The sequence below is a fragment of the Mixia osmundae genome (genome assembly GCF_000708205.1).
Source record: "Mixia osmundae IAM 14324 unplaced genomic scaffold scaffold_4, whole genome shotgun sequence".
NCBI lineage: Eukaryota > Fungi > Basidiomycota > Mixiomycetes > Mixiales > Mixiaceae > Mixia > Mixia osmundae.
The window spans coordinates 865730-876356 of NW_014575560.1; the positions used below are offsets into that span (position 1 = coordinate 865730).

The 10627-nt window shown below is 55.9% G+C and overlaps 8 protein-coding genes across 8 annotated transcripts; 4 read left to right on the forward strand and 4 right to left on the reverse strand.

The window, feature by feature from the left end:
* Window positions 1-12: 12 nt before the first annotated feature.
* Window positions 13-2121, forward strand: L969DRAFT_86873 (uncharacterized protein). Its single transcript, XM_014713336.1, has 5 exons — window positions 13-113; window positions 174-266; window positions 324-1044; window positions 1325-1454; window positions 1507-2121. Exons 1-5 carry the CDS (start codon window positions 57-59, stop codon window positions 2039-2041), a joined length of 1536 nt encoding a protein of 511 aa, XP_014568822.1. The 5' UTR covers window positions 13-56; the 3' UTR covers window positions 2042-2121.
* Window positions 2068-2810, reverse strand: L969DRAFT_86875 (uncharacterized protein). Its single transcript, XM_014713337.1, has 2 exons — window positions 2558-2810; window positions 2068-2507 (listed from the first exon to the last, which is right to left on the reverse strand). The coding sequence occupies exons 1-2, from the start codon at window positions 2760-2762 to the stop codon at window positions 2137-2139; spliced, it is 576 nt and encodes a 191-aa protein (XP_014568823.1). The 5' UTR covers window positions 2763-2810; the 3' UTR covers window positions 2068-2136.
* Window positions 2797-3446, reverse strand: L969DRAFT_86880 (uncharacterized protein; the record flags this gene model as incomplete). The annotated part of the gene is made up of 1 exon (XM_014713338.1): window positions 2797-3446. A coding segment is annotated over exon 1 (431 nt), but the record flags the coding sequence as incomplete, so codon positions are not given.
* L969DRAFT_47841 (uncharacterized protein) lies at window positions 3424-5013 on the reverse strand (the record flags this gene model as incomplete). The annotated part of the gene is made up of 2 exons (XM_014713339.1): window positions 3424-4631; window positions 4689-5013. The coding sequence occupies 2 exons, from the start codon at window positions 5011-5013 to the stop codon at window positions 3424-3426; spliced, it is 1533 nt and encodes a 510-aa protein (XP_014568825.1).
* A 349-nt stretch (window positions 5014-5362) lies between these two features.
* On the forward strand, window positions 5363-6893 carry L969DRAFT_86881 (uncharacterized protein). The gene has a single exon (XM_014713340.1). It carries the CDS (start codon window positions 5697-5699, stop codon window positions 6822-6824), a length of 1128 nt encoding a protein of 375 aa, XP_014568826.1. The 5' UTR covers window positions 5363-5696; the 3' UTR covers window positions 6825-6893.
* Window positions 6854-8723, forward strand: L969DRAFT_73740 (uncharacterized protein; the record flags this gene model as incomplete). The annotated part of the gene is made up of 5 exons (XM_014713341.1): window positions 6854-7342; window positions 7398-7636; window positions 7692-7786; window positions 7838-7951; window positions 8004-8723. The coding sequence occupies 5 exons, from the start codon at window positions 6854-6856 to the stop codon at window positions 8489-8491; spliced, it is 1425 nt and encodes a 474-aa protein (XP_014568827.1). The 3' UTR covers window positions 8492-8723.
* On the reverse strand, window positions 8496-8774 carry L969DRAFT_94063 (uncharacterized protein; the record flags this gene model as incomplete). The annotated part of the gene is made up of 2 exons (XM_014713342.1): window positions 8496-8621; window positions 8739-8774. 2 exons carry the CDS (start codon window positions 8772-8774, stop codon window positions 8496-8498), a joined length of 162 nt encoding a protein of 53 aa, XP_014568828.1.
* Window positions 8775-8866: 92 nt separating this feature from the next.
* Window positions 8867-10626, forward strand: L969DRAFT_94064 (uncharacterized protein; the record flags this gene model as incomplete). Its single annotated transcript, XM_014713343.1, has 2 exons — window positions 8867-10357; window positions 10414-10626. 2 exons carry the CDS (start codon window positions 8867-8869, stop codon window positions 10624-10626), a joined length of 1704 nt encoding a protein of 567 aa, XP_014568829.1.
* Window position 10627: the final 1 nt, after the last annotated feature.

A 10627-nucleotide genomic window follows, 5' to 3' on the forward strand; every position in this document is an offset into this window, starting at 1 on the left:
CTGCAGAGCCAAGCTCGATCTCATCGAACCCTCCATCAACGCCTGGCCGCCTCGAGATGAGTGCGGAGGCGTCTACGAGCAAGGGCACGAGTAGCAGCACGAGTTCCCGATCTGTCAGTCACAGACTCAGAGAGTACATGCGGCAAGGCTGACATGGCTCGACAATCCGACAGGCCTTCGAAAAGGCAGTCAAGCAAGTCAGCGCATCTGCCCTCACATCGACAAGGGTCGAAGCTGTCAAAGCACTCGCTGCGAAGCTCATGATGGTGCGGTTCTCCTCGCTTGTCGTCTGTCCTTTGAGCTCACACGCGGCATTGGCGCAGGAGGATGCCCACCTGGTCTCGACATTGTTCAAGTATCACAAGAGGGCGGAGGGAGCCTACAAGCTCAACGTCCTCTATCTGATCGATGCTATCTCTCGTGATGCTCGGGCAGAAGTCCGCAATGTGACCAAACACGCAAAAGCGACATCTCCCGCTCCTCTTGCAGAGCCAGAGAAGCCTCAAGCCGGCGCAATCTCGCCGACTGATTCAGATATGGCCGTATCGATCTCGACGCCTTTGCAGAGCGACAATGCAGCCAAGACAGAGGATGGCAAGAGTCTCCGATCGCAACAGCACGAGGCCGGCGCGGGTTTCCTGAGTAAGATGGAAGTCTGTCTCGAAAGGATATTCAAAAACACGCTCGATGCCACCCCGAGCGCGAGAGACAAAGCCGCCAAGGTAATAGCGCTGTGGCGACGATCAAGCACGTACGGCAAGACTATGCTGGCGAAACTCGATGCTATCGTCGCTGCAGTTGACGCGACTGCTACAGCGCGCAACACGGGTGTGTCGACGAGCACCGAGGCAAGTACCAGCACCAGCAAGACATCTTCATCTAGGCCTCCGGCATCTTTAGAGGCAGATGCGGCAAGATCAGCGCCGTCCGTCAAGCCAGCATCAGTGCCACCGCTTCCCATTGCAAAGACGAACGGTAAATCGAAACAGGAGCAGCCTACGCCGCAACCCTCGATTGTCACTCAGGTCCTGCAGAACAAGCAAGGTATGTCTCCTCGCTTTCTTCAAGCATCCTCCACCCCCTTGCTTGCCTTTTCACTCCAATCCTCTGCACTCGGGCGGACCGCCTTCTTTCAATTCGTACATTCTGCCCATCGACACTTGCTGGACGAGACAGAGAGACAGAGTGGATCTTAGGAATGGTCAAAGCAAAGCCTTGCATTGTGACAGATTGCAACCTCATTATCATCTAGTCGAGTGCCAGCATTTCCTCATCGAGCGAGTTCAAGAGCCAGAGCTGAGTCATGCGTACTTGTTTTGGACAGACACAGCCCTGCGGCCTGCTGCTGCGATAGGCGACATGTCAACTGATCTGGCAGCTATCATCGCTCGCGCATCTGGTCAGCCTGTTGCAGCACCTCCTCTGCCGGAGTTTTCACGCGCCACAGCCCCCACGTATGCTGCTTGTCCCTTCCTTCTGATCCATACTGATCAAATTTGCGGATAGTGCCGCTGCTGCCGTCCCAGAGCCTAGCGCGCCATTGCCAGACTTCCTCAGGCAATTCGCGTCTGCATCCAATGAAACTCGACCGGCAATCACGAGCGAGCTGCATAGCACACCGCCCTATCGGTCAAGTCCAGCAGTATACAATCCGCCTGCTCCGCACCAGCAGACGCCTCAACAAACCCGTAGACCAAGCGCTCCTTATGCGCGCGAGTCTACACCGCAAGGCCTGCCGCAAAGGGTTCCAACCCCGTCGGTGCCGATGAGTTCTGAGCGCAAAAGGTCACTGTCGCCTGTTATAGATGTTCAAGGCAAGCGACCGAGAACAAGCACGCCATTAGATCCTATGAAGGTGTATGCTCAGTTTAACGCGCTCGAGCCAGACTCGTGGGCGCTGTTCGGGGAATTGTGGGAACAGTGCAATGGTGCACCGCCCACGAACGAAGGCATCATTCACATGGTCATGACTGCCATGGCTTCTGCTCAGGCTGCCTTTGCAGCTTCGCAGCAGATGACTGGCGCGGGTCCTGAGGCCTAACATTGCTATGTCCGCCGATGCGCAGGCTCACGATGGACGACGATGATGTTACCCACAATGCAAAGAGTCATGCTATTCTACGTGTGCTGTCGACCCTACACTTGCTCATCAGCAGGTTCTCTTTCAACTACAGGCTTAGCATAATGAAGGCGCGGCGTTGGCATGGTGACGTGGTTTCGACTGCCGAAGGGCGATGGCCACCAGATCAGATAGTTGCTCAAGGCGATAGCAGTGCCCAGCAAGCAGCCAGCTAATATGTCTGTTGGATGATGCACGTGATCGTCCCATCGCGAGATTGCTATGTACGTCGACAGGAATATTGGCGCAATCACTACTGCGCTGCGATATAATCTCGATCTGACGAGATGCGTATGACTATCTGTATGCTCGAGCGACCAGGCTCGATTCTTGCCTGCCAGATATAGCGACAGAAAGATCATGCCATAGAAGGCTTGCGAGGAATGTCCTGATTGTCGGTCAGCCTCTCCATAAAGGTCACGAACGGCAGGCGCGCACCTGAAGGGAAACTCTTGCGCCCTTCTTGGACGATGCGAACATCGCCTGTGCACTCATTGAGCTCGAAATCGAACTGACATCTCGCCAGGAAATCAGGTCGCAGGCGACCGACGCGCGATTTGACAAAATCTGTTGCGAGTTGGTTCGCTTGCCTGCTCACTCGCAAGATCAGGCCACTCTTGACGCGGATATTTGCTGTAAACATACGAGCCAGCGACGAAAGCTAGCAAGCTCTGGTGCAATTCGAAGAGTGATAGTCGCGCGGCTGAGATGAGCACGAGCAGCAAGAGTGGCAGGCTATAAGTCAGCAGATCGTTGAGACTGCCCGGTATTCTGCTCGATGCAGATCAGCGACACATGTGTCAATGTGTCAATGAGCTGACGTTTCCTTCTGCAGACAGTCGCGCGTCTTCAGCTACAAGCTTGATCGATGTGTAAGTCTATGCTGACGTCTGTATGCCTGTACATGATAGATGGATCATCGAGATAGAGCTTCACATCCTCCTCGTGCACCGCACTCGCTCTGACCTGACGTTCGAATAGCTGTATGACAAGCACAACGATCCAGTCGCCAACAAGTGCAAAGCTGAGCCACGGCAAGACGCTACTAAACCGAGCCGTTGTTGAGCGTAGCCATGACTGGGATCCGTCGACAAGCAAGAGCTCGTGTTCGTCGGCCATATGCGAGCGCGGACGGCAATCACGCTGAGAGGATGTCAATGTCAACTTATGCGAAAGCGCGCCCTGCAGCAGCGTCCTGCTCACACAACCTGGCAATCTATTGCATCCTACGCTTCCTCCTCTCTGGTCAGCATGCACACAGCTTCTGATCCGGCCAAGGTGCATGCAAGAGATTCAACGTATAATTATCTATAGTGGTGGTACGCAGGGGGAATGTCGACGGTGTTCTCCGGTATTTGTGGACCGCTAGCGAGGGTGACGCCAGAGTCGCTGTGCTGCTGCCATCGAGCTGGCGCGCGCAAGTCGCTCGGCGAGGCTGGCTTGATATCCTGTTCGGCGCCAGAATCACGATACGGCAGGCTGGATTCTTCAATGGGTTCCATATCTTCGTCGGGATTGGTGACTCGCATGCCGCCGGCTCCCGACAGCCCATACTGATTGCTCACGCTTGCAACCGAGCCCGCTCGGTGAATGCTTGAGCCCGGCTGTGGTAGCGGTCTACCGTATAGACTGCCGAGGCTGCCGATCGAGCTTGCGCTTGGTTGCGTCTGATGACCGGCGCGACCCGCTGGAGCAGCTTGATTGGTCGCGAGCAAAGAAGTAGCGGATGCACTTCCAGCGGCACCTGGTCGCATCGCTTGCTGCATCTGTGGCTGCGTCGCAATGTCATCCTGTCGGCTTCGGAAAGCGGCAGGAGCGACGAAGCCAGGCTGAGAAGTCTTGTTGCCGCCCTTGAAGGGTGCGCTATAGAATGATTGTGAATCCTGATCGCGGCGCTTTCGTCTGCTGATGAACCAGATCAGAGCAGCCAGCAATAAGAGCGCCACAACGCCGCCTGCCACGCCGCCAGCAATTGCGCCAGCATGGCTACGACTGTCTTGGCCTGAGCTGCTCGCCCCACCCGAGCTTGAAGATGTAGTCGAGCCGGCGCTGGTAGCGGTGATGGTAGCCGGCTCTGTTCCGAAGGCTTGCGAGTCGCTCTGGCAGCTGGAACTTCCACTTGAGGTTGTGTACAGCATCGAGCTATTGGCTGCATAGCTGCCGGTCGAGTCTTGAGCGGTCACGAAGAATTGGGCGCCGGATGAGAGCCCATTGAACAGAGCAGCACTCGCTTGGCCGCTCGGGAGCGTGACGCGTGTTTCGCCATCTGCGTTGACAGGTACAATGAGGACTTGGTATGGCGCGCTGCCTCCCGTGACTGATACGTTAACACTGCCACAGGCTGCGACGTTGGCTTGCGATGATCCAGATGTGGCTGCGTCTACGGTGACGGTGATGTCCGAGGCGGATGCGCTCAGGCAAGTCGCATTATCGGACGCACCGACGGTGTAAGCTTGGGTGACACCGCCTTCTACGCCATCATTATCGACCATACTCAGCACTACTCGTTCGCCTGGAAGCAAAAGTCAGTACAAGAATGTCTGGGCGCATGAATTCGCAAACAGCGTACCTTGAGCGAAAGGCGCGTTCCAAGCATAGTCACTGCCGTCATCAGCACTGATGTCGCCGAGGTTCGCAGTGACAGTTGATCCGTCAATAGCATAAGCGGTCAATGTGTACGGGGGGCTAGCTACGTAAGAGTCATTTGATCCGCCCGTAAGCGTGAACGAGACTGCCGTGCACTGTTGTAGCCGTTGGGGCGAGCGGTTTGCAAAGCCGAATGTCCACTGAGGTTGCTGACCAGCAGCTTGCTCGATAGCGAAGCCCAGAACGAGCAAGCCCAGTAAGGCCCTCTTGTCCGCAGCAATTCGATGCGCACATTGTGCCCGCGTCATCTCCTCGAGTCGCTCCAGCAGCTATTGCTGTCTGTTCCTTATCGAGCAAGATCAAAATGGTGTATCGTGTCTCGGCTAGATACAGTCCGTCCTCAGGCCGACACGGTATCGACTCGCCGAGCTGATTTCGTCAAAGCCTCTGCACGTGCCTTCAGGGGGTTTTGCAACGAGATCGGACTGTTGTGAGGGATATGTGCCTTTGCGAATGTCTGCTGATACTTGCGTGTCGTGGAGCGCGTACGATGCTGTCTTGTTGCGCGCGTGTAGAGGCGCACCGCCTTTCTCTAGGGACCGGCTGTTCGAGAGACAAACGCCAAAACGCGACTTTGGCGGCAAATGTCAAACCGTGATCGGCCACGTCGACGCTTCCATGCATGCATCTGCAGCGGATGGGCGACGCTGGCGATCAGCCTGTGGCGAGCACCTCGTCGCCGACTGTGTCAGTTGCTGACGACCATCTTGTACGATTCCTAGCCACAGAACTTGAGAGAAAGCTTTTTGGCGCAAAGCGACAGCTCAGCATCAGCGTCTTGCGCTCGAGTCCTCGCCGGTCACATTCTCTCTTTCCGTGGGCTACCTTGGCACGTGAACCACCTTATCGGCAGGAAAGGCCACATGTCTTTGTCGAGGACATCTTGGTCGCGTTATGCGAGCGAGACAGGGAGCAGGCCGACGTGCCGAGCATGGGTCTTGAAGCTTCTCTTTACACCATTCCTGCCACCTCGACCTGCTTACTCTACGTGGCCAAGGTCGATACAACAGGCTTGATCAGCTATAGCAAAGAGCTCAGCTCACCTGCTCGGGAGCTTACACGCGCGTTTCTTGCATACCACTTTGCTCGACCACCTCGCGGCATGAAGCGACTGCGTGTGCACATCTTTGGCAGAGCGGCAGATCAGTATCTCTTCCCGCTATCGGCAGACAACAAGGGCAAGAAGGTGTTGGATGACAGGCGACTCTGCGCTTGGTGGAAGAGCGTGCTGAGCGAGAGCGCGCCTGCAAGTGCAGAGAGATACTATCTCTTTCCAGGCTTCACGGAGCTAGAGGCAACGCGTATAGCGCCTCAGGATACTCCGGCATGGACATATGGCCATCCCTACAGCGCCACGTCCTCACCTCTCTACACGACCATGCACGTTACACCATTGTCAGAGGCCAGCCCGAGCCCGAGCGCGAGCTCTGATCTGGTTCTGACGGTAGGCGATCTGATACCCAATTTCTCAGACGATCCAAAGGGCCGCTACACTCGATCACTTGCCCAGAGCAGGGCAGAGAACGTCGGCGATGTAGGCGACTATGATGACGTCGTACGCAAGGCTGAGAAAGCGAGCAATGCTGCACTGGCGAAGCTGCAACACGATCGCCTCGAGAGAGACCTTTCGAGCGAAAGAGCGAGACTGGCGAATGTCCAGCTCGACCAGTGGTGGGAGAACATGGCCTTTCGACAAGAATGCTCTGGCGGACGAATATGCGCGTTCTTTGTGGTCGTGCAAGACGAGCCGGTCGATATCGTGCCGCCGGAGTCCAGAATCGATCCTTTGGCAGGTTCAGTGGCTCACAATGTCTACACGACGCTATGGCAGAAGATGCATGACATTGACTATTCCAGTCGCGAAGAGGCAGTCGCCAAGATCCACGACTGGCAAGCTGCGGTCAGCAAGGCATGCGATAGCGACACGAGCGCGATCTGCAGATCGATCACCATTGATCGAGCGAGACCAGACAAGTCGGAAGATCTCAAGCGCAGCGCGCCTGTCGCCGCCGTGACTAAGCTCATGCCCCGCAAGAAGCTCAAGCCGGCCGCTGCATAGACTGTTGTATATCACTTGTTCGATCGAGAATGAGCATACATCAAGGCGAGGTGGCGCTGGATACGCGCTTTATTTTTTTGACGCACACGACGCGACCTCATTTGCGCGCTCGACTCATCTTTCTTGCTCGCGGTACTTTACTCGAAGACGTCCTCAAAGCAGCTTATCCCGCCTCTCGAGACACACTTTCGATGGCTGCAGTTCGATCTATCAAGGAGACACCTACAAAGGGCGCGACTGGAGCATTGCAATCGCTCTCTGTCAACATCCCCCGATCTGCGCCTGTAGAGCAGCCAGAGTTTGTCAAAGCTCAGAAGATGGCCTCTAGCAAGCCTGCCGAGGCTCAGAAGATCACCCTGAATGAGGCTTCCAAGCCACAGGAGCCTGTCGAGACCGTCGATGAGGATGCCATGCGGTCACGCTTTGTGGGCGATCTGACGATCACCAAGGACTCCGAGGAGCCTCTCCTCCAAGAGACTGCTAACCGCTTTGTGCTCTTCCCCATCAAGTACAACGAAGTGAGTGTCCTCGTATGCCCTGCTTGCTCTCGACTGACGCGTAGGACCCCTGTAGATCTGGCAAATGTACAAAAAGGCAGAGGCGTCTTTCTGGACTGCAGAGGAGATGGACCTCTCCAAAGACATGCACGACTGGGACAACAAGCTCAACGACAACGAGCGACACTTTGTCTCGCACGTCCTCGCCTTCTTTGCTGCCTCGGATGGTATCGTCAACGAGAACCTTGTCGAGCGATTCTCCGGTGAAGTCCAGGCGGCAGAGGCAAGATGCTTCTACGGTTTCCAGATCATGATGTTCGTCCTTCGCGCTCTCTCGCCTCATGTGTTCGTGAGTGACGCGCCAGCACAGGGAAAATATTCACTCCGAGGTCTACTCGCTCCTCATCGACACCTATATCCGCGAGCCCAAGGAGCGAACGCGTCTCTTCGAGGCCATCGACACGAGTATGCTGCTTTGCGTCTGTTCGAGTGGTTCTTGCTGATCATGCTCGACAGTCCCTTGCATCCAGCGAAAGGCTCAATGGGCGCTCAAGTGGATCTCAGACGAAAAGTCGTGTTTCGGTGAACGTCTCGTCGCCTTTGCTGCGGTCGAGGGCATCTTCTTTTCCGGTACGCGCGCCTATTTGTATGTATGACGACATTCGCTGATCCATTTCTGTAGGCTCATTCGCGTCGATCTTCTGGCTTAAGAAGCGCGGACTCATGCCCGGTCTCTCCTTCTCGAACGAGCTCATCTCTCGCGACGAGGGTCTGCACACCGACTTTGCCTGCTTGCTCTTCAGCCATCTGCGAAGAAGGCCGCATCCAGACACTGTGCAAAAGATCATCACCGATGCCGTCAAGATCGAAAAGGAATTCCTCACAGAGGCTCTGCCGGTCTCCCTGATCGGCATGAACTCGGAGCTCATGTGCCAATACATCGAATTCGTTGCCGATCGACTGCTCATCGCGCTGGGCAATGCGCCCGTCTGGAACACGACGAATCCTTTCGACTTTATGGAGAACATCTCCTTGCAGGGCAAGACCAACTTCTTCGAGAAGCGAGTGTCAGACTATGCAAAGGCAGGCTTCAGCAACTCTACCAAGGCTGGTACCGCCGCCAATGAGAACTCCGACTCGCATCTATTCGATCTCAACGAAGATTTCTAGACGCTCATCCATCTCGAGCCCTGTAGGCGACGCCGATGTGCAAACTCACGATCAGCATCTTTACAAAACAGCAGTAACGTCTTGATACCCTCTCAAGCGTCGTCGCTCGGTTGGCCGGCTCGTTCGCCCGCTCGCATCACCATCTCATCTTGTAGATCGCTCTTGGTACTCGGCCTTTGCATCCTTGTGCATTGGCTTCATGTTGGATTCAACATTGCATTTCTTGCCGAACTTGTGTCTCCTACACCTGAGACGGCTGAGGTATGGTCCGTCTTGTGCTCATCAACGAGGTAGAGGTGTCCGGGCCGCGGAATCTCGTGACATGGTAGGCACTACGCGACTCAGCCGACGACCAAGGTTTTCCACGTTGCGACGATGATCTCGCGAGAGCTCAGGCAGAGCTTGGATCTTGCAGTCCATCATGAAAGCTCACGATTGCTGGACAATCTTGCACTGCTGCACTCCTTCGATGGCGCAGATGAAACCAATCTTGCTACGATCAAGCTCATTTCACCCTCAGCAGCTCTTCTCGCATCAGAAAGTGCTTTGTCAAGTCGTGCTCTGCTCGCTCTATCAGTCTGCTATGCGTACAACTCGCAAGCATTCGATGGTCTGGCTCGAGAGGCAATGCGATCGCCCAAGCTGACCAACGAGCTCCAAGTCAGCGTTGATCAATCATTGCAATACCTCAAGCAGTCGCTCGCAGAGCGGGCGTCCACACTCGATGGCATCACCGTCTTTGCAACGCTACTACGGTTGCAAGCTCACTCGAGCGATATCGCGCAGCTCTACGCACTTACGCCGGACTATTTGCCCGATGTCGCGAGCCTGTATGACAAGCTGTCCGTGCAAGACGAGCAGGAGGAGCATGCCTACCGAGACGCACAGCTTGATCTGCTCGAGTTCACCCACCTCGTCCTCGCATCGGCAAGGCAACACCACAGCGACGACATGGCAATCAGACAAAGTCTCGATCTGATCTCTGCGCTGTTGAGGCATCAGCGCACTCGCCCAAGGCGGAATGTCCCGCTCATCGCTCAGCTAGAGCTCGAGTCCCACTTGTCCTCGGTGCTCAGTGACCGTTTCGTGCAAGAGAATGGAGATGTGGATTCTCGCATAGAGTACCTGGTCATCACTCTCAAAGAGCTCGCGAGCGATCAGCCAGACCAGCTCGCCAAGGGGCACGCTCACCAACAGGACAACACAGATGTCATCTTGTCGCAAGTCAAAGAGATTCTACCAGACTGCGACTTGGACCGTGCGCGCACCTTGCTGTCACGGGAGCCTCTTGCCTCGATGACAGCCGAGCAGGCTGAGATGTCGCTCATCGACACGCTCCTGGCCGAACCAGACCCAGCGCCCGCTCGGCAACCGATATCATCTTCTCGTGCCCTTTTCGATGGCGATTTTGATGCATCACAAGTCCGGCTGGGCAAACAGTCTGCTCCTGTAACGCTGGCCCGGGACGAAATCGCCATGACCGAGAATATGAAAGCGCTCACACTTGCTCGGGCTCAGGCGGCAATGGAGGAAGAAGCAGCCTTGTCAGATGAGGATGATCTGTTTGCAGATGCGCCGAAGCGAGTGCCAGCTTACCTGAGTGATGACGACGAAGCGGCCGGACACGAGCGAGATGACTCAGACGAGGAGCAGCAGCAGCCCTCGCGTGCACCTAGCCCGCCACTTGCCAATCCCATCACGCCCCGCATTGCAAGACTGCTCGAGCAAGCCTACATTGCCGACCCGACCGTCTTCGACCGAACATCAGAAGTCAGGCGGTCCAAGGCTCGTCAACAGCTCAAGGACTCGATAGGCGTTCAGGCGGACGAGCTTCTCGAGGGCTGGCGAGTCATGCTGGAGCGTAATGTGCGCTCCTACCCTTTGTCATCGCAGATTTCAGGGCTAATGATGTGGTGCCACAGCCGCGCAAGGATCGCATACTCGGTAAGCACGCTTACTCCGCGCCCGATAATGCTCCACCAGAATCAAACTCGGCAACACCCGCTCAAGCTGGCACACGAGGTAGAGGCACTTCCCGCGGACGCGGTCGTGGGCGAGGACAGACCAATGGTGGAAAGGCCGCACACGAAAGACGGCGGCGTGGCCATGATCGCAAGGTTGCAAACATGTTGTAGC